The 26,475-nt window shown below is 36.1% G+C and overlaps 3 protein-coding genes across 3 annotated transcripts; 2 read left to right on the top strand and 1 right to left on the bottom strand.

Annotated features, from left to right (window-relative positions):
* The first annotated feature begins 317 nt into the window (after window positions 1–317).
* Window positions 318–4,147, top strand: LOC147565744 (transcription factor bHLH145-like). The gene is made up of 4 exons (XM_086652245.1): window positions 318–675; window positions 916–1,508; window positions 1,705–1,870; window positions 1,967–4,147. The coding sequence occupies exon 4, from the start codon at window positions 1,985–1,987 to the stop codon at window positions 3,047–3,049; it is 1,065 nt and encodes a 354-aa protein (XP_086508371.1). The 5' UTR covers window positions 318–675; window positions 916–1,508; window positions 1,705–1,870; window positions 1,967–1,984; the 3' UTR covers window positions 3,050–4,147.
* Window positions 4,148–5,328: 1,181 nt separating this feature from the next.
* On the bottom strand, window positions 5,329–9,018 carry LOC147565743 (root phototropism protein 3-like). The gene is made up of 4 exons (XM_086652244.1): window positions 8,509–9,018; window positions 8,270–8,339; window positions 6,867–8,090; window positions 5,329–6,182 (listed from the first exon to the last, which is right to left on the bottom strand). Exons 1-4 carry the CDS (start codon window positions 8,619–8,621, stop codon window positions 5,637–5,639), a joined length of 1,953 nt encoding a protein of 650 aa, XP_086508370.1. The 5' UTR covers window positions 8,622–9,018; the 3' UTR covers window positions 5,329–5,636.
* Window positions 9,019–16,714: 7,696 nt separating this feature from the next.
* ASG2 (transducin family protein / WD-40 repeat family protein) lies at window positions 16,715–25,181 on the top strand. The gene is made up of 20 exons (XM_086652243.1): window positions 16,715–17,338; window positions 18,408–18,476; window positions 19,096–19,173; window positions 19,655–19,789; window positions 19,890–19,997; window positions 20,415–20,543; window positions 20,956–21,071; window positions 21,152–21,269; window positions 21,394–21,499; window positions 21,846–21,991; window positions 22,080–22,247; window positions 22,334–22,444; window positions 22,611–22,722; window positions 22,916–23,259; window positions 23,736–23,826; window positions 23,959–24,054; window positions 24,148–24,218; window positions 24,303–24,427; window positions 24,627–24,709; window positions 24,847–25,181. The coding sequence occupies exons 1-19, from the start codon at window positions 17,249–17,251 to the stop codon at window positions 24,706–24,708; spliced, it is 2,295 nt and encodes a 764-aa protein (XP_086508369.1). The 5' UTR covers window positions 16,715–17,248; the 3' UTR covers window position 24,709; window positions 24,847–25,181.
* The last annotated feature ends 1,294 nt before the right edge of the window (window positions 25,182–26,475 follow it).

The following is a 26,475-nucleotide window of genomic DNA, read 5'->3' as shown; positions in this document are numbered from 1 at the left end:
AAAACCTGATCCAGCATCTGATAGACAAAAATCAAGTGGTTCAATGGCAATCTCAAACCCATTTAAAGAAAATCAGAGAATTAAAGAAGGAATTCCAGATGATCAGATTCACGCACACCAGACGAGAGTTAAATTCTCTTGCAGACCTACTGGCTAGATGGGCCAGGAAAAAAGGAAAGAATAAAGTGTGGAGTAATGTCCCACGTATCTTAGCTAATAGATACTGTAATAACATTTTGGTTTAAGTTATATGATATAGTTTAACAAAAAAAAAAAAAAAAAAAGTAAAGTCAAACGGTCGATCAGATCTCAAGGTTGTCTATTAAGGTGAGACTTGAAATCAGGCATTTCCTAGGTCAAATTTTCCATGGACCATTTGTCTCACACAAGTAATTCTCCTGTCCTGCGTGTATCCCGAACGAAATCCTTTGAGCAAGTAGCAGCCCCCTTCCGTAAATACTCCATCAGAGAAGGGTAATTGCGTCATTCAAGTCTTTATATACTCTCTTTCCGCTCTCTGTTGTTCACACTTTACTCCCGTTCAATCTCTCTCTCTCTACTTTCTCTCTCTAGCTCTGATCTCTGTTTATTCGATTTCTCATTTCTCTCGACTGAAACTATAAGAAAATCTCAGAACTCTTAACCGGAAACCTTTTACCCAATTAACTTCTCACCGTAAGTCATCAGATCTCTCAATTCTTCTCGTTTTTTTTTTTTGCTTCAATTTTGAGTTCTTATTTGTTCAGAATTAGATTTCTTTCATTATTTTTCTTATTCTTCTCAGATTTTTTGCTTGTGCATTAGGGTTTGATTTTGCATTGAAACAAAAAACGATTTTTTTTCTCTTTATTTAAGTAGATCAATTGCATTCATAACTGAAACTAACGAGAAAATGATTTGGGAAATTTGTTGCAGGAACTTGAATTTGGGGGGAAAAAAGCTTATTACTTTACAAAGAAGAAGAAGAAGAAGAACAGTATGCGGTGGTTTAGTCTTTCTATTGAGGTTTTCCGTAAAGTTGTCTCCTTGAACTTATATTGTAGAGTTATTCTGTAAATCTCTCATTCTTCCTATCTGATTCACTAATCAAATTTGTTTCTAAAAAGCCCTAATCTTTCCCTTTCTTCTTCTTATTCAAAGTATTCCCATGGGATCCATACTCTTTGTTTTTATTCCTTTCATCATCCGTAGAATTAGCTGAATCTTAGATCTTATTAAGAATCTGAAAACTAGAACAACCCACTACCTATTTTAATCTCCTTTTACCTTTTATCAACCTTTGTTCTTTTGGGTTTGTTTAAGATCAATCTCTTCTAGTCTATATCTTCGTTTTTGGTTTTAGGGTTTATCTTGGTTGGTATTTGGGGGTAAGATTTAGGGAAGTTATGGTAAGCCAAGCAGCTAGTCAAACAAAATTCCGGGCATTAAAACATGAGAACGGAATTGCAGGAAATGCTACCATTATAGTTAGAGTTATAGCATGCTTTCAACCTTTGCAAGATTGCCAGGTTTGTTTAACTCTCTATTTCATTTCTTTCATCAATTTGTATATATTTGCAATTTAGCTAGAATTGATATACTAGTTTACTTAAAGTTCTTATATGTTTAGTCTAATGGAGAATTTATTCGATATTCGTCTAACTTGATACTACTGATTGATAATGAGGTGAAGCTTAGAATGTTTTTCCATTTTCTTGTTTTCAGGCGGAGTATTTTCGACATTTGCTTAAACCCGTAACGTAGAATCGTAGATTGCTCGTTTTCTTAGTTTGTTCAAATTAAGCTGGAGTTAGTATTTCTTTTTTCTTTGTTTGTGAGAGAAGCAACAAGTAATCAACTGTATCTGATACATTGATCAACCATCATTCTGGTATGTTTTTATGAGATCTTTTTTTATTATATTACTGATTTTTTTCCCATTAGGGTTTAGTTTGAACTCTTTTCTCATATGGTCTTTGTATTTTAGGTGATTCCTCTTGATTCTATGGGAAAAGATTGTGAGTCTTGGTTTCACCAGCAGGAGCCACCTTGGCGAAAACCCAACTTAGACAGGCCAAACCCAATGCCTTATCTTAGGCAGCCAAGTATTTTAGCGGGTTATACGAACCCTTATGCTTGTATGGTTTCTGCGAGTGGTTCACTGCCGAGGCTTGTGGTGTCTGAGTCACCTTATCTGAAGACAGGCCTAGAAAATGAACTGAATGGATGGAGTTGTAGCTTATCCAGAAATCGGCAAGCATTAGCTACTAATCGGGATCTCGTTCATAACGAGAAGAAACTCTCTGGTGATAGCCTACTCAATTCAGTATCTGGTCCAGTTCAGAATGGGTTGTTTGCATATGATCAGATTAAGAACCAATCGAACATGATATTGGGTTCGATGAATGACTACTCGATTCAAAGATTGATCTCTGAGAACCAAAAACCATTTGACACAATGAATGGTTCATGTGTAGAAGATCAAGCAAGTAAAAGAGACATGATTTATGGATCTGAGAATGTTATCTCTAGTGGGTTAGATGAGAATCAAGAAACTGGTGAGACTGAAAGTGAAATGCACGAAGACACCGAAGAACTTGATGCGTTATTATACTCTGAAGGTGATAGTGAGTTCGATGACGATGATGATGAAGACGATGACGAAATTAGCACTGGCCACTCACCATGTGAATTCACAGTACACCACACAAAACAACAACAACAAACTGAAGGAATTGCAGAAGAAGTTGCTAGTTCTATAGGCAGATCTAAGAGAAAGAGATTGTTAGAGGAAGATGAAAAGAACTCTCTAAAGGACACTGCAAGTTCTATGAAACTCAATTCTGCTCGAAAACTCGAAGATGATGCAGAATCAAGCTGTGTAAAAGGCAGAACAGTAGAAGAAGAATCTGATTCATTGCAATCCAACAAAAGATTAAAGAAAGAGAAAATAAGATTAGCAGTGAGAATACTTCAAAGTATAATCCCAGGGGGTGGGAAAGGTAAGGATGCAATATTTGTTCTTGATGAAGCTATCCATTATCTAAGATCCATGAAAGCTCAAAACTAGAAGCTTTTTTATGCTTCTTAACCAGTAAAAAAAAGGGATCTTTGGAAGCTAGTAGTATGGTAACTGTAATTCAGTAGTTAAAGTAAATCAAATTGGGTTGTGAATTTGGAGGTTGTTTTTCTGTAAACAACTGTGGATAAGTTTGGTTGGGAATTGCTTTCATAAAAAAGCGAAGAAGGAAATAGGAGAGAAAAAGTAAGCCTTTTGTTGGGTCTCAATAATTTTGAGTTAGATATGTGTAGCTTTCATTTGGAGTCTTCTCTTTCTCTCTCTTCAACAAATAGTAGTAAAATAAAGTGGAAGAGGGTTAGAGAGTGATGGAATGATTGGGTAGAAGAAAAGAAATTGAGAAACTACTGCTACAAGAAGAGAGAGAGAGAGATGAAAAAAAAAAAATAGAAATGGGTAGTGGTAATGGTGGTGGTGGTGGTGATGTTTGTTGACCAAAAGATCTCATCTTTTTGTTGCTTTTTAGAGAGAGAGAAAGTCACCATTTACTTGAGAGTAAAAGAAGGCGTGGGTGATGTCTGTCTCTGAATTTAAGATCCCACCAGTCAAGTCTCCATCTATAAGATTGGTGGGCCTTAATCCAACTATAAGGCCCAATTATAACTGCACGCGTGATTTTAATACAGTTTTTCTTTTTTTGGGTGGGCCAATTTGTTGGGCCCCACTACCCAACTCATGTTCTATTGTCTCATCTTGTAGTTGTTTGTTGTTTCCTTCTTGGTCTCATCTTCCACACTTTGGGTTGAAATGAACTTCACAAGAGAAGAGTGGACCTACCAACTTTGTTTTCTTTAGTGCATTATTGGAAGATGACACATGGAATTATCAGGAGTAGAGAGAGAAAATGAGCTAGATGCTCCTCTTTCTCTCTCTCTATATATTATATATGATGGAGACTCTTCTGAAATTAGATTGAGATGGAATCAATTACCTCATGGTATAAAGCTAAGTTCAACTTTTGTAAGCATGTGTGTGGAATGGGGTTAATTTGCTTTTGTTTTCTCCTTTTTGTGGCTTGTATGATAAACTCTTATGTTTGTAATCCAATTAGTCTCTCTTAGTAGTTATTATGATCATGTCCTTTCTATCTATCATGTCTTTTTTTTCTATAAGAAAATGCTATAGAAAGATGATAAATATAAGAAACATACAAAAATGAAGGAAAACGGTCCTAGAACAAAAAATAGGTGACGATTGGAGGATATATGCTGAATCAAATATGACCAAGAACACGATATCTGCAGTGTTTTTAGTCACTGTCAATTAGTTTTGAGTTTGATATTAACATATGATGGAGGCCCAACGATAGGGGTGAGAATTTCGTGCCCTTGCATGTTTAGGTAGGTCTTTACAAAATAGTAGTCGGACATGGTCTTTACAATGTATGAATAACATTACCAGTCTGATTCCGGACACTTTCGTGCTCTCGCATGTTCAAGTACCTAAGGCTCACTATTTTGGTAGTCTGCTGGGATGTTTACACAATAGTAGTCAGACATGTTCTTTACAAAATATGAATAACATCACCAATCTGATTCCGGGCGAGCTCGACAGAAGATGAGGCGCTTGCCTAATCAGTCCCAGACCCTTTGGGTGGACTCGAGGTCGTAAACTTTTTTCCTTCAATCCTATTAACATGCCCACGTGTTCTATGTCAATCAACAAAAAGACAATGATAAGAAAACGCCACCATGAATTGTACGAGAAGAGTTTCACATGGACCCAGTATATATCAAAAGAAGAATTCTTTGTTCCAAAACCAGACTTTTACTTGAAGGGGAGGTGGGACCATAAAGTACTGTGAATCCCCTTTTTAGGTTTTCAACAAAGTTGAGTCTTGTGAAAGTTGAGTCTTGTGAGCAGCCATTATTGATTTTCTCTTTTATCATGAGTTCTAATAGACAAGTTTGAATTCAGCAGCAACAGCCATTACTCCTTAGAAGTTCATTTAAACCGTGGACTACTTTTGCCTGTCACCGACGCTTTATCTGCCATTATCTCGTTTATATTGCTTTGTTATGACGATGTATCTATGTCATTACTTGTCGATGTAAATTTATTGCATATATCACATCGAATAACATTCGTTCACTCTGATAATCATTTTAAAGAAAAAACAAACAGTCTGAAATCTGATAAATAAATTTACTACTTCTGTACTTCAGTGCAGGCTCGGATGATTAAGTACTTTGGTGCTTCTGGACATGCTGCAATGATGAAGTCTTGATAGTGTACCTATAAAGCACGTTTAAACCCTATAATCATCCTAGTTTACCGATAAAAAATCACAATGTTGCTCTTATTTTACGAACAAGAGCTATCCACTAAGATATCGTCTAGATAACAAAAAATAATCTATAAAATGTTCTCTATAGTTGAATCCCTCTCTAAATCAAGAAAACAAACACAACAAAGAACAACAACGGACACACATTATAGTGTCAAACAGGAAAGAAGGCAGAATCGGTTAATACATTTTTAAATGAAAAACCAATTCAAACTATTATTAGTAACCCTGAGAGATAAAAATTGATGAGATTTCAATTTCCAAATACTCCAAAAAGATGATCAAATTTCTTCAAGAAATCGAGTTTCTCCACCTTCTAGGCTTTCTCATGGGTTCATCTACATTGGTAGCATTAGAGATTTCATGGTTTTCTGTTGTCATCTTAGAGAGTTTGCTACCTAATTTCTTCCACCCACTAGTCCATCCTGAAGATGGTTGCTTTTGTTTTGTCATCTTCTCGAATTGTCTCTGCAAACTCTCCATGTCATTTTGGAGTTCAAGATACTTAGCTTTTACACTTTCTAGTTCAAACTTAAGGGCATTAATGTCCTTTTTCGCCGTTGACCATCCTTCTTGAAAAGATTGTGGAGTTCCTTCAAGTAAAGCTTTTCGAGATGATACCATTGGTTGATATGTCGACTCATTCGTTTCTTTTAATGCATTATGGGCTATGGCATTGCTTATTTTGATCTGTTCTGAGAAGAGAACTTGTACTACTATTCTCAGTGGAAGCCGTTCGTTTTGAGCAGCATGCATACAGGCATCAATCGAGAGTTTTTGACAATCCATCACTCTGCAAATTCGTTTTCTTTCATGCTCTGATAACGTCGGATGAGCCTAATTTTGTAACAAAAACAAAAATAAGAGGATTATCTTACAAACAAAGAACAAGTGTAGACTAGTCTATAAGGACTACTTTCGTCAACCACTTGATCTCAAAGATTCTCTGTAGATACTACGTCAGCTAATAGGTATTGCCACGTCGGGTATTTGGACAGTGTCGGCTTTTCTAGACCACATTTTATCAAGTTAAGCAAATTTAAAGGAAGCAAGTTATGTTTATGATCTACAAGTAAATTTTCTTTGATAAACACAACCAACAGGCATATAGAGTTTATCACAGAGTCAGAGACGAAAGAGTTTCAGCACGAAACCAACCTATAGCCCTTTAACTAGAATCAGAATTTACGACATTCAAATACATGCATCTTTCTTTCTGTGTCGAAAAGATGTTCACAGTATTTGATTGTAGACCACCCAATGACATGTATCTGTCAATGTGAACAAGTTTTTGGTGAAATATAGAAACTCATAGAGATTTCAATTCCATTATCAGATTTTTCAATTGATTTTGAGCCAATTTGATTCATTTTTTCGTGACTTATATGACAATGACTCTACATTAAACACCATTATGACAATCAATCAGCATCCGTGCACTAAACTTATCTTCTTATATAATCATAAACAAACAAACTTTAAAATATGACATATGAGAGATATTTGTATGTTTAGAATTACCTTAAGATACGAATCCACTGCTCGATAGAGTCCATCGTCACAAGTTCTCGCAGATTCAGGCAAGGCCTCGGCAATTACTTGAAACTTAGTAAGTGAGAGATTTCTATCTCTTGAAACTTCGGTAAGATAACTATCGACAAGTCTCGCCACTCTGGTTTTAGCATTAGTTGCCGATGGACTTGAAAGTTCAGTAAGTTCTTGAACAAGAAAATGTTCTAAAAGTCTCTGAACAAGATCAACATCATATAAAGTTTCACTTTTATTATAAGAAGGGATAAGTAAATCAACCAAATTAGCTTGTTCAAGTTGCATTCCGACTCGTTTTTCGAGTTCTGTGATCAATGCGGATGCAACTTTCAACATGGTTGCCATTCTTAGAAGCTTTAAAAGAAAACTGCAGGAAACACTGTCTCTTTGTGGAGGAAGTATACTTATAAGACTTTCAATAATCATTCTTTGTTCTTTGATTTCGATAGTTTGAAGTTCATCTTTGGTTCCTGAAATTACCATATGAAGTCCACTTCTCCAACTCGAATTACCATCTCTAGTATGACTAGTATCTTCTTCGGGTACCTCTTTCATCAAACCTGGAAGCCATTTAGCTGCATATTGCATAATTGCAGCTCCAAGAAGTTCAAATCTCATACCCTTTACTTTGATTGCCGTAATGACTCTAACAAAGTGATCAATCCTTAAGATTATTACATCTTCAAACCACCAATCCGAAGGAACTTGTGGGTATCTACTCGGGCTTGATAACTCCTTAATTTCATTCCATTTTGGACTCGAAACTTTACTTGTTTTTCCGGTATAAGCCCATTTAATCCCTTTTGGATTTGCGCAAGCTTTCCAAGCTATTGACTCGCTACATCTACGAACAATTTGAAGATTTTCGGCCCATGGGGAGAGATTTTCACAACTTTTTAATACTAGAATTGAGTCTCTCCATGATGATAAAACTACATAACTAAGAAAAGCTTCGGTTTTGAATATGAGATTTCCTTCTTCTAAATCCTCTGTCATCTCAAGATACTCTGCTGCACATCTCAAACTAGATACATTTGTAGCTTTTAAATCGACGGGTATCCCGTAACAAAATTTTGCGGCAAGCTCAAATGCATCAGACCCACCTGGAATATCATTCAATTCTATCTTGTTTATCTCTCCTTCTCTTGATTCATATATGATTCTGTTCATCTTTGCACTCCTTGAAAGCAATGGGTACTTTAAGAAATTCCCATATATAACACAAAACTTATTTCAGTAAACTCATCAAACAATTACTAGTATAATCTCAACTTTACTCCATTAACTACATCAAAGCTCAAGAAATGAAAATCTAGTGTGTGGGTGTGTAAGATAAACAATTCTAAAATTGATTCAAGTGGGGAGAGAGAGAGTACCTTATGGAGATGGAAACTAAAACCCTCAACTTGAACAAGAAAATCACTAGGAATATCACAAGCAACAAACCTAATTTATGTGCAAAAGATAGAAATTAGAAACACCCCAAATATAATAATTAACTTGTATTTGATTACTTTAGTATCAAAATTACCCAATTCTACAATTGATTCATGAACTACTAAAAAAAATTAGTTTTCGAAGAAAGTAAAAGATGAAAAGGAAAAAAAATTGTTACCATGAATGATCTTTTCTTTCAAACCCATCATTCTTAACTCCATGTTTGTTAGAATTGATGATTTCATTATCATAATCTCTTCCAGGAACTGACTCACTTTCTGATTCCCACATTCTTGAAACCACAGAAAAAAAGAAGAAGAACAGCAAAATGAACAGAAGTGATGATGATGGAGAAGAAGAAGAAGTGGGAATTAAAAACCCATGTGAGATTGTTGGGATTTTATCTTAAGCTTGTCGGGCTTTTCTTGGCAGTAAGTCACTTAACAGAAAGAATTCACAGGCTGGTCAGTGATGGGCTTGGTACTACTGTTCTTATAGATTACTTCATATGTTCTTTACTGTTTTTTTTTTCCTTTTCATAATTGTCCTAAATTTGGTATTAATCCACTTAAAATAGATAATTAGTTTGGAGCCACCCTCTTGGAGAGTTAAGAAAAATTTCCAGGTATAAAATTTAAAGTGGAATTTTATTTTGTTTCTTTTTTCTTTCCCAAACTCTCACCACCATTATTCTCTGCGCAGGTAATGGTCGTTGACAAACTGTCGTTGCCGGCAAACGTTTAATTTTGTTTCCAAAATCTTCCACTCTTCTTTGTTGGGATAATCCACATTGGTTTTGGAAGGGGTGTGGGATGAATTTATAAGTGTGGGAGAAATTTTACCTCTTGAGGTCAGGTGTAACAAGTCTTGGCATAATAACTTGTGAGGCAAAGATTGTTGCGATAATCCCACATTGGTCGGAGATGGGAGGAGACGAGAGAGAAGAATAAGCTTTTGTTGACATGGAAGAAGTTTGCCAAAAACACAATTTTCTTTTAAAATTTCGTGCTCTGAAATTTTTTCTTGTTTTCCAAGAAAGCCAACCATTTTGGTACCTTTCTTAGTTCACATAATGGATGAAGTGGATTTTTACTTACTGATTATAAACGGACTGTAAACATAGTGCAACGATAGTGAAGAAATAATGAAATATAATATAAATATAAAAATGATGTTTTTCCAAAATGAAAGTCGAGAGAACTCTGACCAGGTTTACGTGATCAGAATTTAAATATGAAAAATCTATGATAGAATATCACTACTAACATTAATAAGGGACGACCCATGTGTAATTTGTTTACATTTTTTTTTGACAAGTGATATGAAAAAATTGATGTTAAATTTACTTCCAACTAATGGACTGTGACAACCTTGCTTTTAATCTTATAGGCTTTTACATTGTATTTGGTTCATATTAGTTCATGTGGGCCTACTGTTACATAGTCTTCCTGTTCGACTTAAATTTGATTTGGACATGACTCTCTCATATAGGAAGTCACATCCAGGTTCATTTCTCATTTTTATCATGATCTCCACTTGAAGCAAAAATGATTTGAAAATAATACAACTTTCTATATTTACAAAGTAAAAACTATCATATAATTCTAATTTAGTTTTGAATTGAATTGAGAGGCTTTGAACTTTAGAGTTAGTGAATTTTGAATGATAATTTTCACGATAGAGAGACACACGTTATCACCCAATTAAAATTGATTTTTTATGAAAGGACGTTTTATATGAGTGGCACACCCACATATATTGGCCTGCGCCCCCTTGACAGAGATAGTGATTAAAATCAAACAGTTCTAGAGTTGTCACCATCCCCCAATGCTTCCACCAAATAGAGGGCCTATATGTTCATGATAATTTGTCCAACGGGCGAAAGTGTGAAAATACACGGTGCAATGATCGGTGAGCATAAGAAACAATTGGGCCACTGTATGTTCAAATGGGACAAACTGTAGAGAGACTATTCGTATGATATAGAAATATCCTAGAATCTACCGAACGATATTTCATTTCAATGATTTCCTATCTATTTATAATTGGTGATCTGTACGTTGTGGTTGAAGGAATCTAAAGTTCATTCTAGACAATATATATAAATATAGTCCGGGTCCTCAAGAATATTTGCAGAGTATGAATGTTCTACTTAATACGATATACACAACTTTTTGTAATTTATTTTATTCTAGGCGGGACTTAAGTTTATTTGAGTAATACCTATAGTTTATCTGAGTAATACCTATAGTTGGTGAATGGGTGGCAGAGAGTGGGACGACGTTGGCTATCTTATATGAACCACAAGATAAAAAAGTAATCAATGAGGAATTTATGAGATTGATTGCTCCTTTTCGGCCGGCATACGATTTGTTTGATTGTTCCATATGTGGAAGGGGAGCATCACAAGTTACTATATATAATACCCACTCCCATTCCAAATGCAATCTTGGAGACTTCTATCAGTATAATTAATTGCTATTAGTTGTTTATTATATCATCACATCCAATCCAATAAATTGTCCCCAAAACTTTATTCTTTTCTAAGAGAGATGGCTCGATTGAAACCCTCTATAATTTGATTATAGAGAGGCGATCAGAAGAAATGGTGGTTGTCGGAGAGATATTTAAGACAGAGTTCTTGATGAGATGGTGTCGATTGTGGTTTGTGCGCCACTGTGGCAATAATGGTGGCCACTAACAATTAATATGAAAAAAAATATTAAACGACTTAGAAAATTTGGGCCAATCACTAATTGAAGAGTGATGTGCCCAGTTCTAAGAGCATCTCCAATGCAACACTCAACTTACAAAATTCAATTTGACACATAGGACTACTCGAGTTTTTGACAAAAAACACTCTCCAATGCAACACTCAACTAGAGTCTCAATATGATGTGGCAACAATAAATATTGAGATACTCAAAAGAAAACTCAATTGTTGAGTTCTTTTTAGTATTGCATTGGAGATGAATTTTGAATTGAGTATCTCAATAGTGCAACCTAGGAAAGAGAAACTCAACTCATACTTGACACATCAGATTAATTGAGTTTTTGTTGAGTGTTGCATTAGAGATGCTCTAATTAGTCAAACTATAAAGAGAGTGACCTCACAGCTGACGACATCCCCTTCGGCCTGTAAAGGTTGGGATTGTAAAATTAGCCATGCCTATATAACTTCCTAAAACATAAAAACCCATGACATTTGGGTGATCCAGTCCAATCAAAAAACACTCAAGAAGGTTGTTTAAATTTAAAGGCAGCCCCTGTCTAGAACCCAATTTCTTGTGGATAATACTAAGGGAAATTTTTACACAGGTTCTATCCACACAAGACCAAAACACATTTTTTACTATTCATACACATTTTTTTTGTTTGAAAGGAGCATACTAACATTAATAACGTAAAACATTATTACGATACATCTTAGACTATTCATACACACTTGATATTCACAAACACGCACATACCTTATTTTCTTCTCAAATTTTGGTTGGAGTTTCTCATCGGAAGACCTCATCTCTCATTCTTGCCACTAGTTTTTTTTAATTATATTTTTGACCTAAATAGTTATTTTGTAATCATATTAGATCTACCATGTTTGTTAAGTTTATAATACTTTTACATTGAGTTAATTCCTATTTGGCCCCTATTTTGTGACCAACTTCCTTTATGGGCCCCTATTTTTTTATAAATTCAAATATGATCCCTTTTTTTGGTGTAAATGTCATAAGTACCCATCCTATATACTATATTTTTTCAAAATAAAATTATCTCCAAAAAAGAAATTCCACCTCACTTACACCTCACATCTCTCTCCACCTCACATATCTCTCCAACTCACCTCTCTCTCTCTCTCTCTCTCTATCTCTCTCAAACTCACCTTTATCTTCTCCGACGAAGGTCGTCGCCCGGAAAATTTTCCAGCCGGCGACCTAAACATAAAAAAACTCTCATCTCTCTCTCTCTAAACACTCCGGCAAAGGGGTTTCCCTTCGCCGGAGTCGATCTGTTTGTGAAGAAATTTTTCAAGTTAAGCTCAAAGTCTCAAACCCCATCCGTGGACAGTGCCACTATTTCTACTTCTTTTAACTCCCAAGAAAAGAGAGAAATTTATAGAGAGAAAAACTCTTCCTACCCAACTCAAACTCAGATCTCTGCAACTAATAACAACAATGGCTCAACCTCTCATAAAGAAAGATGATGATCAAGACGAAGAAGGCACGTTTTAACCCGAAATAGAAAAACCAGAAGAAGGTTCCAACGACATAAGAAAAGAAGCCCAATCCACTTTCTCTCTCTAAAAAAAACCAAATCGATCAGAGACGACGAAGAAGATCAAATAGTATACTTCTCGATCAAATTAGGTCAGACTCTTTTCTATTTCTTTTCTCAATTCAGTTATTTGATTTATATATACTGTTTGACTTGGGTTTTATTTGGTTTAGTCGCACGATTTCGAGTTTTTTTTAGAATCAAAATTTAATGGTCTAGATTTTCTGTAAATTATTGAGTTAATTCCTATATGGCCCCCTACTTTGTGACCAGCTTCCTTTATGACCCCCTTTTTTTCGTAAATTCAAATATGGCCCCCTATTTTCAAGTAAATGTCATTACTACCCTTCTTAATTCTAAATTTAAAACAATAAAAAAAAATTATTTCCACCTCACCCCTCTTTCTCTCCACCTCATCTTTCCCTACACCTCACCCCTCTCTCTCTCTCTCCAATTCACCTCTCTCTCTCTCCAACTCACCTCTCTTTCTCTCCAACTCACTTCTCTCTCTCCAACTCACCCCTTTCTTCTCCGGCAAGGTGGCTGGCCGGAAAATTTTCCGGCCGGCCACCTTCAAACCTAAAAAAAAAAAAAATTCTCTCTCCTCTCTCTCTCTAAATTTTTTTTTTTTTTAAATCTCTCCACTCTCTCTCTCTCTCTCTAAAACTCCGGCAAAGGGTTTCCCTTCGCCGGAGGATTTGTTCACGAATACTACAAGTAAACTAGGTCATAATCTCCATTGAGGGCAATATTGCCTTCATTCATCAATTTATCTACTAGAATTGTGCTTCCTCCTCAATGGCTCAATCACTATCAGAATGACAAATTCGACCACTACTGTACAGAACTTAAGAAACTAAACTTTAATATGAACAAATCGAGCCATTTAGGGTTTCAGATAAACAAAAAGAAGGAAAACAATAATCTGAGGAAATTAAACCTGATTCTCCCTCTGCAAGCTTCTCCAATTTCGCTCCAACCAAACGCCTCTCATCAACTCAACCTGCTTTTAGCTCATAGATAACCTAAAATACAAATCGATGATTAAACCTAAAAAAGAAGTGTTGTGATGTTCATAGATCTAGAGAGAGAGAGAGAGAGAGAGAGAGAGATAAAGAGAAAATAATGAATGAACCTGGCGATGCTCCCAATTCCAAACAGAGACGTGATCTGATGCATCAGCTGTGACAAGCCATGGATGCGTTGGATGAAGCTGAATCTTCACGATCTTGTCGTTGGTTGGACGGAAAGCTCTCAATTTCAACATTGTTCTTCGATTTGGGAGAAATAAAATATGTAATTTGACTTATAAAATTTCGATTTGGGAGAAATCTCTCCTCATCTAGTTTACTTGTAGTATTAGATGGGAAACCCTTCGCGTTTTAGAGAGAGAGAGAGTGGAGAGATTTTAAAAAAAAAAATTTAGAGAGAGAGGAAAGAGAATTTTTTTTTTTAGGTTTGAAGGTGGCCGTCCGGAAAATTTTTCGGCCGGCCACCTTGTCGGAGAAGAAAGGGGTGAGTTGGAGAGAGAGAAGGGTGAGTTGGAGAGAAAGAGAGGTGAGTTGGAGATAGAGAGAGGTGAGTTGGAGAGAGAGAGAGGTGAATTGGAGAGAGAGAGGGGTGAGGTGTAGGGAGAGATGAGGTGGAGAGAAAGAGGGGTGAGGTGGAAATAATTTTTTTTTAATGTTTTAAATTTAGAATTAAGAAGGGTAGTAATGACATTTACCTGAAAATAGGGGGCCATATTTGAATTTACGAAAAAAAAGGGGCCATAAAGGAAGCTGGTCACAAAGTAGGGGGCCATATAGGAATTTACTCTAAATTATTCATATCTTACTTCTAATTTGTTCAATCAATGTTTAGATGAAACTTTTTTTGTAGCTAATGATGTCTGTTAATCTTCTTTTATTTCCAGTTTGTTTTAATTTTCTCTTATTTGTTGGTTGAATTAGTTCATTTCAGCTGAAATTTTATCTTGATTTTGTTAATTTGTTTCAGATATTTAGCTAAGAAAATGAAGATTTAAGTTATTGATTTGGCTGATTTTTTTAGGCAAGACCCGTATCGAGATCAATTTTCTGAAACTAGGGTTTTGTGGTTCAGGTTGAAATTGTGTTGGTTTGCTCTAAGTGGGTTCTGATTGGATTTGAAAAGAAGTCTGGTTTTGATGATTTTGAGGTATTAGAACTTAGAATTTCAAAATGCCATCTTCTCGGCATTTTACTAGAATTGACACTTTAGAGCTCAAAACTCGAATTATCAAAAAACTCACTCCAGCGAAGGGTTTTCCTTCGCCGGAGTGTTTAGAAAGAGAGAGAACAAAGTTTTTTTTAATGTTTAGGTTGCCGGCTGGAAAATTTCCCGGTCGCCGACCTTCGTCGGAGAAAATAAAGGTGAGTTGGAGAAAGAGAGAGGAGTGAGTTAGAGAGAGAGAGAGTGGTGAGTTGGAGAGAGATGTGGGGTGTAAGTGAGGTGAAATTTCTTTTTTGGAAACAATTTTATTTTGAAAAAATATATGCAGGAAGGGTACTTATGACATTTACAACAAAAAAGGGGGACCATATTTGAATTTATGAAAAATAAGAGACCATAAAAGAAGCACAAAGTAGGGGGCCAAATAGGAATTAACTCTTTTACATTTGGCCATATTTTATAGGCAGCTGCATAAGAAGAAAAAAATTTCGAGTATAAAATTTGGAGTGAAATTGTTTTGTTTCTCTTTTGTTTTCATCATGCCTGCAGCTACAATTTCTTCTCCATCCGCTATTTTTTTCCAAATATTTTTCTCTCGTTTCACTATCTTTCTTAAATGTCTTTCCCCTTTCTTTCTTCTTTATGCTAAATCTCTCCCACCTCTTTACTAAATCTTAATCTATCTTTCATTTCCTCTCTCTATCCTCATTGTTTCGTTGAGAATCCTTCCTTTCATTGAAGGGGAAAAAGAAGAAGAAAAAGAGATTTAGTAGAGAAAGGAGTGAGACAGAGTTAAATAATAGTGAAGGTGGTGGTTGCGGTGGCTTCGCCGAAATTTTGGGAGGGTGTAAAATTTCATCTGCGCGCCTTCTTATGATGATGTGAGTTCTAAAAAATAGTTCATATGATCTAAGAATTGAATATTTAAATAATTTGTCTAACAAATCATTTTTTTTATCAAATATCATTGATATATGTTTATGTAAACGACAAAGTACTAATGTCTACAGTGATTACATAACTAACTCTGTTAAAAATACTTAACCTATGCTGAATGTAATTATATAAGTTTAAGAACGCAAATTAACTCACCACCTGAAAATTGCAATTATGTAAATTAAAACAAATATTCTTATACAATCATGTGACATAAAAAATCTGATGCATCAAATAGAAATTTATCAGAAAAACATAAAATAATACATATATATATATATATGGGAGAGAAGACATGAAAGCTTATTACGTACTCCATGAGAGAGAGAAGACTATAAAAAATTAGAAATTGAAGACTAAAGTGGCCTTTAGAATGTCTATAAAGGCCTTGAAGTCATTTGTCGTCACATTTGTCATTAGAAAATCTATAAGTAGGTCTTTTATTTTATTTTTTTTAAGCAGGCTTTTTGTGTTGTTTATGGGAGGCTTGTAGAAGATTTTTTATTTTTTTTTGTCGAAAGTGAGGCTTGTAGAAGTTGAAACGAATAGAACTTTAAATAGCACGGGGGCCTATCAAGGCCACTGCTCAATAACTTAATTAACAGACACATTTAGGTTGTGATGGGATTCAAAATAGGGACTTCTTATGCCTAAGAAAAATGTTGAACCAAGAAAGTTGTATACCATGTCATTGTTAGAACAACATATACTGTAGAAATTCTTTCATTCGCAATACTTGAAGCATGGATTCGGTAAAGGGGTTCTGGTGCGTCTGCACCAGATGCACCCCTCACCCACGCTCCTTGGTGGTGGGAGGAGATGAAGAAAAAGAAAAAGATGTGTTTGATTATTATCCTGAAAAATTAGATAAAACATAAAATATTTATGAAAATTTTCTAATCTGGAAAATTGTGGTGTTTCATCACGACCACGACCAAATTCTACTTTATAAACAAATTAAATTGAAAGTGTGGGAAGAATTTTTTTTCTGAAATAACCACGATCTACATTTGTCATTACATTGATACATAACCAGGATGTGATACTCACGATAAACCACCTAAGTTAAACTACTAATTAAAGAGGCCTACAACCCAAAAATATGTTAAAGAGCCTAAACTCAGCTTATTATTTATACATTTGATAACCCAAATTCAATAATTGTGGATTCCACCTCTAATAGAATCTCAACAGTTTTCAAGTTTATGTCAACAACATCAAGTAATTGGGCAACAAAATGTCGTGGGAAGAAATTGATTTCCACGAGGGAAAACACAATTCCACGGAAATAGAAATTCGTAATTTCGTATGCATCTATGTGAAGGTGTAGAAACGTTGAGATAACACGAATCGTGTCTTTTAATTCCAAAAATACCACCGTCTCCGTTTATTCCAGAAAACACAAAGAGAAAGAAATCCTCTCTCTTTCTCTCTCTCTCTCTCGAAAACTTACTTATTACAGTTAAATCATCATACGGAAACAAAATTAGGGTTTATTTCATCGTCTCCTCTACATGTCTCAAGCTCCTTCTACGCTGATGACGAATTTTTCCGATGGAAACATCACAAATTTACTGGACGGCAGAAACATCGACATTCATCATGTAAATTCTATTTTTTTCCCATATCAAAACCCATAATTTCAATTTTAATATTCAAGTTCAATTCAATTCTAGGTTTTCTTCTCATAACAAATTGAGTTTTTTACTTGTTGATCTTATTTGTGTAATCACTTGTATTGTCTTGTACTTAGATATATGAATTTTTTTTTTTTTTTTTTTTGTTTCTTCTAGAGTGGAAGTAATCAGGATTTTTCAGTATGTTTGAAATTTCATAATTAGTATGGAGTGATTAAGCATGGGTATTAGTTGAGCTAAACATTAAAGATGAAAAAAAATCTTAGATAGATAAATATTAAGTCTTGGTGTTATTTGAAGATTTAAAATTCACATTGTTGAAATTATGTGTGCCATTTTGTCAAGTACTTTGTCAAATTACTGCATGCTTGCTTGATTTTCTTGCAAGGATGAAGGAAGGATGGATAGAAATTAGAATCTTACAACATCTTGTATGCAATGTCTTGATAGTCAACAACAACCCTTGGCTGGAGTGGTTACCAAGTTGGTTTTTACCCTCTAGGTCTCGGGTTCGAGACGCAGATACATATATTGCCTTTTCAAAAAAGAAATTGTTGGTCTTGGTTAAAAAGACATGTGTACACGTTTGTAGGCTTGCCCTCCCTTTCAAACCATGTCCATATCTTACGCAATATTAGTGAACTGGTGCGAACCTGATATAGGGAGATGAAGTAACAAAAGAATTGGCAGAAGGGGTTTTATCCAACTTTCCCATGATATATTTATTAGAAACAACTAGGATAGAGACAACATTATATTTTTAAACATATTGCCATGGAGAATTGGTTTCTTAGTTTCTTTTACTAATTACGTATCTGCTTCATCCATATTCTCAATTGTTTTTAAAGGTGGAATAGGTGCCAAACTGTTCGCATCAGTTCTATGAGACATCAAGCTCATGATGTCTTATTTATACCGTGCTTGCTAATATTCAACCTTATTACATTGCTTTTATCGATCAATGTTTTACTATATTTAATGTTTTTCTCAAGTGTAATAACGAGAACTAAGGGTATTTTGTTTTCTTTTTTATTAGGATATTAATCAAAGATTGCAAATGCACTCCTCTTTGATACGACGGCTCTCCTTGGAACAACAATTGGAGGTTTATGTGATTCTAAAACCTAATACTGCATTCCTAATGTTCTAGTACCTATTGTCCTTTTTTTGCATAAAAGACTAAGAAATCGAAGCGATGCATTGGTTAGGGATTGTGCTGTGCAGGAGGTAGTTTATCACCTAGCGCAACTCTTCAACCAGTCTTACTCATTTTTTATTTTCTTCATGAAAGCTAGTTGAAGTGACAAATAACCTGTTATTACTCTGTATCAATGATAAAACTAATCTGGGATCCCATATATACGAATTTATGATAGTAAGTGAGGATAACTCCTGAAAGAGCTTCTTAATGAAGAAAAAGGGAAAAGAGAAACCACTTGAACACCAAACCTTTAGCTTTCGTCACTGTCAGAATTTTCATGACAAGCAGATCTGTGAGTTTAGAATAAACCGAGCCTTTCTTATTGATATATTAGATTCCTTCAATATCTAATGTCCATGGTTCTTTTATGTCTTGGTCTAACTGCCATTCCACTTATAGGAGCGCTCTCAAGCTGTATTTTATGCACCTTGTAAATTTTCTCATGTTGGATGCATAGCGACCATCATTCGAGTGGAAATGTTCGTTAATTAATACGATATCTAAGGTGTGATGTTTTCTATAGGGTCATCAAGGATGTGTGAATGCCGTGGCGTGGAACGCAAATGGCTCGCTCCTGGTATCAGGATCTGATGATACTCATGTAAAGCTTCTTTATCTCTTTATTTCTCCTTTTCATCCAGTCCTACCTTTTTCTCTTCTTAAATTTCAAACCCGACTATAATGATGGATCATGGATGAGATTCAACTTGTCCTTGAATGGTTGTCAGTTTTTGAACTAGAAGTATATTCTTGAAAACATTTTATCAAAGAAATGTCACCAAGAATATTTGAAAAAGCATGGTAACCCACTCATAGCTTTAACTTGATAAGTGATTATTAGGCTTAGCTCTGTCATAATGCTTGCTACTCAACCTTAATGTTTCTTGATGATCTGTCGTTTCTTGTCGTTATATTATTCGTAGAGATATGTATCTAATTCCCTTTTGCTTCCTTTGATCAAACCCGGAGTGCTTGATTTGTCTTTTCTTATTGACCTTATAATGTCTGGGTGAAACAATCCTCTCCATGCTGATGAGTACCTACGCACAAGTTTTATTTCAACTTGTCGAATGGTTTTGCAGATTAACATATGGAGTTACTCAAGTAGGAAGCTTTTGCATAGTATAGATACTGGACATACGGCAAACATATTTTGTACAAAGTTTGTTCCTGAGACTTCTGATGAACTCGTTGTGTCCGGAGCTGGAGACGCGGAAGTTAGTATTTCATTAGATTGCTTTTTATTACTGTGTCCAACAGGCCTTCTTCTATTTACTTGGAGAACTGTAGTTGAATACACTTACCAATTTCTTGCAGGTTCGCCTATTCAATTTATCTCGATCAAGTACGAGCAGACATGAACAAAGTGCAATTGAACCTTCAGCAGTATTTCAGTGTCACTCAAGGAGGGTGAAAAAATTAGCAGTAAGATCTCATTTTAGTAAATGTCCATTCCTGGTGAAAATATGAGCACCCAATGTATTTTCTTTTTGTGACATGCGTGTTTTTTATGTAATACCCGTCCTAATGTCACCCATATTGTCCCTGACTTAGGCATTATCAAGACCCACTCAAACTAGTTTGACATGGTATAAGGTTTGATTTTGTTGTACGCCGATCCTAGGTTACCTTTGTCTTCCAGCGGGCCTATTTAGGCCTCAATCACTTAGAAAGCTGTAAAACGTGATGCTTCCTTATATAGCGTAGTTTATTCCTAAGCAACGTGGGAGTTGGGACTTGTAGCTCTGTCACATAAAACATTAGAAAGAAAATGTAATTCTCTAATATCTACATACATTGTACAATTTTCACATTTTCAGTAATTATTGTTTCATGATGCAGGTGGAAGTTGGGAATCCTAATGTAGTGTGGAGTGCGAGTGAAGATGGAACTTTGCGACAACATGACTTCAGAGAGGGTGCTTCTTGTCCTCCAGTTGGATCTTCTCACCAAGAATGTCGTAACGTTCTAGTGAGTGGCGATCTTGAACTCATCTTTATTTTGACGTGCTGGAATGTTATCAATTTATACAATCTTTTTAGTTGATATTGGGTTGTATCTGCTACTTACCTATTAAATGGATATATGATGTGATATACTGGGTGATGGGTATGTATTTCAAATTTATCTGATTGCTGGTTCATGGATTGTTGTAAATACATAGAGGCTTATCTTGTACTTTGTGGTTGTAGGCGGTCATCTATCATCGGTCTATTAACTAGAAGACTCATTCATATATTTCCTATGTCTCATCCTAGATTCTTTGCTGTGCAAATGATTAATAATGATTACATTGACAACTTTTCAGTGCTTGTATGTGTTGTTCGGGTTCTTCCCTAAGTTTATGGATCTTTACATTTAATTTGCATTTTTGCTATGACAGCTTGATTTGCGGTGTGGAGCAAAAAAGTCACTAACTGAGCCTCCTAGACAATGTCTTCCCTTGAAATCTTTTGATATCAGTACTACACGCCCTCATTTACTTCTTGTTGGCGGCAGGTACGCCTCCTGTTACATGATAAAATGCCAATCAACTACTTACCTTGTCAACTGATTACATGTTATTTGAATTTATGCAGTGATGCTTTTGCACGTTTATATGATAGAAGGATGCTTCCACCGCGGAGTTCTTGTCAGAGGAAGACGAAGCCACCACCTTGTGTCAATTATTTCTGTCCGATGCATCTCTCTGATCATGTTAGTATAAACTACTGAATTATGTTGTCACAGAAAAAAAAATTGTTACAGCCTTTTAGGGTTCCGAATGTTAAGTCATTAGTAGTCATCGCTCAAGCACTAGCTGTTTCTTTCTGTTTTGCAGGAAACTCCAGGTTTACACCTGACTCATGTAACCTTTAGTCCAAACGGTGAAGAGGTTCTCCTTAGTTATAGCGGAGAGCATGTCTATCTTATGGATGTAAATCATGGTACTTTCTGCCCTTGGAACTACAAATGTTATGCACTTGACTATCAATTTTATTTGTGTCTCCGTCTTTATTGTAGTTGAAGCTGCCCTGTATCATACATGCAAAACCAGGGATAATTAACTTTACCTTTTTACGTGTTATATTCAAAAGAAAGCAAATTGTTATCAGATATCTAGGCTCTTGCTAATCAATTTTGTCCCTGTGAAATTGCGGTGATACGGTTCATTGATGAGAATATTGTCAGCAATTTGACAGAGGCGATGTTTGATACCTGAATACAGTGTAGTTGCTTGAAAATGGAAGTGACTAGTTAAATATAAATGAATCTTATTGCTTCATCTTTCAGGTGGTGATAGTATTACAAAGTATACAGCAGAAGATGTTAAAAAACAACTAAGTTTGGTTCCTATTGTCAATAGAGAAGAGAGGGAACCACCAACAGAAGAGGTCGTATCGAATGATAGAGGAAGGTGTAGGCATGCTGCTGCCACGGTTGGTACTTTTGCTATGATGGGTTATACATGTTTTGCTTGAAAGATTTCTCAAGAACATTTTCACTCATACAAATTAGTTATTGCAGATTAGCAAGTGCAAGGAGTTGATTCAAGCTGCAGAAATATCCTTAGAGGGGACAAATTACTATTATGGAATTGAAGCATGTAATGAAGCGCTGGACGGAAATGTTCTTGATATAGACCCTCATTTGAGGCATGAAGGATTATGTATTCGTGCAGCTTTGTTTCTTAAGGTCCCTTGACTGTTGTGATTACTTTGTGAACCTCATTTACGTGCACCTTTTAGTAACCCTAATCTGAGTTTACTTCATTTTTTCAGAGGAAATGGAAAAATGACGTTCACATGGCTATAAGAGATTGCAATAAGGCTCGAAATATTTATTCATCGTCATTTAAGGCACATTTCTACATGTCAGACGCTCTCTCGCAGGTAATTTGCAAATTAACTATCTTTTTGACAATGTGTTCACTATCTTCAGGATCCCAAGAAATTGCTGGTGTTCTTTTTGACAATGTGTTCACTATCTTTTAAAAAGTTAATAATGTTCTTTCCTTATTCTCTTGTCATAAACCCCAATTGTCAATTTATTCTGCAGTTAGGAAAGCATAAAGATGCCCTGGAGTATGCTATGGCGGCACAGATTTTGGCGCCATCAAACTCTAGCATAGCAGGGAAGGTTGAACTTATAAAAGAGTTTCTTGCTGAAGGTACATGGCAGGACTATTATAATTTCCTGAACTTCCTCAATATTTAAAACCAACGATATATTCTTATTATCCTAGCTCACTATGTTTCTTTCTTGGAAAGTCTTGTTTGAATCAGTATCATTCTAACTTTACTTTTAGTTTTATCATTTATACTGGTTTAGTTGCAACACCTTCTTGTTTTGCTTGATAGCAGAAGCTGAAAAGAGCAACAAGGGTAATGATGGACAATCACAGTCTGAAGGACGACCTGGAAGAGTACGATCATTGAGTGACATACTATACCGGTCTGATGTGAACAGTGCTGCATCATTAGATGCTCCGAGATCTGAAAGAGATGACTCTGACTATGAAGGTGAAATGGAACTAGAATTCGATGAGTCAATTTCAGGTGATGAAGGTCATTCAGTTGACTCAGGTCCTCGTATAAATTTAAGATTTCACCGGAGAGGTGATTCAGCTAGAGTAACTAGTTGTACAAATGGCTCATGTGGGTCTACCTCATCTTCCTCGTCGCTAAATGATAGCACAGCTTGTCAGGTTAGTTTTCTATATTAATTGTTCTTCTTCCCAGCCTTAAGAACTTCAACTCTTTGCGGAGTAATACTCCTGAAATTCCTTCTTATAATGATTCATTTTTACTTTTACCAACGTGTCAGAAAGCCTTTTGAACTTGATTTACCTGACTCAACCTACATTTGTTTACGGTATTGGCTGAATGAAGTTTACATATTAATATTTAATACATAATAAAATCATAACCTATTATTTGCTTCACTAAGTAGTTGCGTATTTTAAAATTTCTAGTGTTTTAGTTTTTCCATTTTCGCAACAACATGAACCATGACGATTTCTGTTGAAAAAATTGCTTGAATTCTAATGTTACTTTTGTAGATATATGCCTGGTCTTGCTTACGGTTCTTCGGTTTTGATTTTTGACCAGACCTTTAGTGTTTGTTTCCTTTTCGTCATCTATTTCCTATTTAACAATTATGGGATGTTTTTATATATCTCAGTCTGAAGCAGCTGTCGATATGAAACGAAGGTATGTTGGGCACTGCAATGTAGGGACTGACATAAAGCAGGCCAGCTTCCTTGGTCAAAGAGGTACATGGAATCCGAATTTTGTTCTGTTGCTTTATGTTTATCGTGATACATGGAACAAGTAATTAGTTTCCATTAAATAGGCTGTTGGAACTTCACATTTCTCATTTGGTACTTGATTGATCCCTCTTACAGGAGAATATGTTGCTAGTGGAAGTGATGACGGAAGATGGTTCATTTGGGAGAAACGAACTGGAAGACTAATAAAAGTGCTTGCAGGGGATGAAGCAGGTGAACTCCGGAGTCCATTAACCTACTTTCAGTTTATTATTATCTATTACACATTTAGACATGTGGTTTTACTTTTTTTCCTTTCCATCCTAGTTGTGAACTGTGTCCAATGCCATCCATCCGATTGCACCGTTGCAACCAGCGGGATCGATAACACGATCAAGGTGGGTATATCGAATAGTTCTCGACATGATTGTTTGTGGTAAACATTGACATGTTTCATTTCTAAAAATTATATTTGGTTTTAGATATGGACTCCAGAGGCTAAAGTTCCATCACTTGTAGCTGGAGGAGCACTGGGACCAGAAAGTGCAGACGTGTTGAGTGTCATGGAGAACAATCAACACAAGTTGTCTCGAAACCCTGCTGTCCTGTAAGATTCCTTTCCATCCTTGTTATGAACTGTGTACATCCATTCCAAACTAACTTCTAAAAACCCTAAAAATATCTGCAGTAAGCAGGACTACTCAAACTCTCATTTATCATTATGAAGTTTGTTTGTTCGCCTTTGCCCAAGCTGTATTACTTTTGGTACTGTAGTAACTTTTCACCTCTCTATTGCTCGTCTACAGGCCGTTCGAGCTTCTAGAGCGTTTTAGACATGAATTTGCTAATGAAGGAAACATGCACCCGTTCGAGTGTGCTCAAACCTAAGGTACCACACTACTCTTGAAATCTCTCTCCGTTGAGAAGTTAGCTATCTTGTCATATAACATATTCATTCCTAAACTTGGTTTAAGTGTGTTTAACTTTAACGGTATATTGATCATCTCCTTTTCTTTCTCGTCAAAGTTAAAAACCTACGATCCAAGATTGCGAAGGAAAGAGGAACATTGGTGTTTAGAGGTGGTGATGAAATTTGGCGTGGCCGATGGATTAGGGCTCTATAAATTAAGTTTAGGGTGAGGTAAACAATGTTAGATGACGGGGTTCTTTTGAATGATTGCAACAAGTCTTGAGATTGGATAAGAGGGAAGACTGTATAGTGGAGAGTTGGTTTTCTGAAAATTATCTTGTGGAGTTGATGAGACTGTTCATTGCTACCATGGGGGTTGTTAAATTACTGTTATATAAGGGTGAGTATCTTGAAGCTTAATACCATTTAGTTTGAAACCCCTTGAATGAAATTAGAAGGGAAATGTACTCTTGCAAATCATAAACCCTAGCCCTCTTGATTTTGGTCCATGGACTTGGGTGGTTAAAAATCATGTTGGAAACTCTTGGAGGATGTATGTTATTGAAACCAGTCTCTTGCTTACATTATGTGAAAAAATACTGTGTCTGATCTCCATAATATAGGCGAACTACATCTCAGAAAAACCTCCTAATCTCTTCAATAGGTCGTGCCCCTAGGACTAGTATACAGGTTCCCGCCACAAACTTTCAAGAACCACTCGCGGTGTGGATGAAAAGTTTACGCCGTGCCATGGACCCACTTGGCGTGCAAAATCCATACCATGGATCCACTTGGCACGACCAGGCCCTCAGATATTTGGCCACACTCCACAAGTAATGGGGTTCTCTGTCCTCTCCCTAACTAAAGAGTACTTCTATAGGCGACCGATATTAGTGCATACAGTAACCAGGCACTTAAAGCTCATTGAATTATACCAATTACTTAATAAACCGTTTGTGTCATGATTAGATCCCAAGGGTTCGACCACAACCAAACACTCACTGAACAGGTTGGCATAGTCGTTTGGGACCAGAGGACCAAAAATGAATCTGTGTCGGGAACGGTTTTAGTCGGATCCAACCCGTGGAACACTCTACCACAATTAATGGATTCCAAGATCGGACTCAACCCGTGGAACACTCTACCACAACTAATGGATTCCAAGATCATTCAATTATTGCAAACAAAAGAATAAAACTGGGTTGAGTTTTATCAGTCAGATCTAACCAAAAAAGGAGGTTTATTAGTCAGGGCACTCAGGGGTGTCGGTTCTTGTTGGATGAAACTTAGGTACCAAAAGAAAATGTAAACGTAGCAAGTGGACAAAGGACACAACTACTGAAAAGAGAGAAAAAGAAAGGCTGATTGATTTTGGGGGTCAGTGAGGTGTGGGTTCCTTTGGTATGGCCCCCCTTCTTTACTTTCCAAGAACCCCAATCCCATCCCATCCTAGTCTGGACCCTAAAAGCTATACCCCTTAAGAGTAGTCCTTCTTGAACCCCTGACATGGTCTTCTCTCTCCAAAAATGATATTTAGAATATGTCTATCCACCCGACACTGTTCCTGCTGGACAAATTCAAGGAAAATGATTTGGGGACTCCCTAAACCCCACTCCCAAGTGTATTCCCTCTTACGTGGGAAGACTATTTTATTCTTTTCAGTCCGACAAAAAATCTGAAAAGATCAAAATGGCCTTCTCATGTGAGGGGGAGTACACTTGGGAGTAGGCTTAGGGAGTCCCCCT

The sequence above is a fragment of the Eschscholzia californica genome, unplaced genomic scaffold (assembly GCF_041429995.1).
Source record: "Eschscholzia californica isolate CP2 unplaced genomic scaffold, dmEscCali1.0.p SCAF_1, whole genome shotgun sequence".
NCBI classification, from domain to species: Eukaryota; Viridiplantae; Streptophyta; class Magnoliopsida; order Ranunculales; family Papaveraceae; genus Eschscholzia; species Eschscholzia californica.
The sequence above is the reverse complement of the archived record's forward strand: the minus strand, read 5'-3'. Positions and strand labels throughout refer to the sequence as shown.

Excerpts from the sequence above, each read along its gene's own strand:
- LOC147565743 (XM_086652244.1), bottom strand. The coding sequence starts at position 8,621 with ATGTGGGAATCAGAAAGTGAGTCAGTTCCTGGAAGAGATTATGATAAT. Across the intron at positions 8,340-8,508 it reads GAAAGAAAAGATCATTCATG|GTTTGTTGCTTGTGATATTC; the intron begins GTAACAATTTTT and ends CACATAAATTAG. Across the intron at positions 6,183-6,866 it reads CAGTGGATTCGTATCTTAAG|GCTCATCCGACGTTATCAGA; the intron begins GTAATTCTAAAC and ends TTACAAAATTAG.
- LOC147565744 (XM_086652245.1), top strand. The coding sequence starts at position 1,985 with ATGGGAAAAGATTGTGAGTCTTGGTTTCACCAGCAGGAGCCACCTTGG.
- ASG2 (XM_086652243.1), top strand. The coding sequence starts at position 17,249 with ATGTCTCAAGCTCCTTCTACGCTGATGACGAATTTTTCCGATGGAAAC. Across the intron at positions 21,270-21,393 it reads CGATGCATCTCTCTGATCAT|GAAACTCCAGGTTTACACCT; the intron begins GTTAGTATAAAC and ends TCTGTTTTGCAG. Across the intron at positions 23,827-23,958 it reads CAGCTTCCTTGGTCAAAGAG|GAGAATATGTTGCTAGTGGA; the intron begins GTACATGGAATC and ends TCCCTCTTACAG.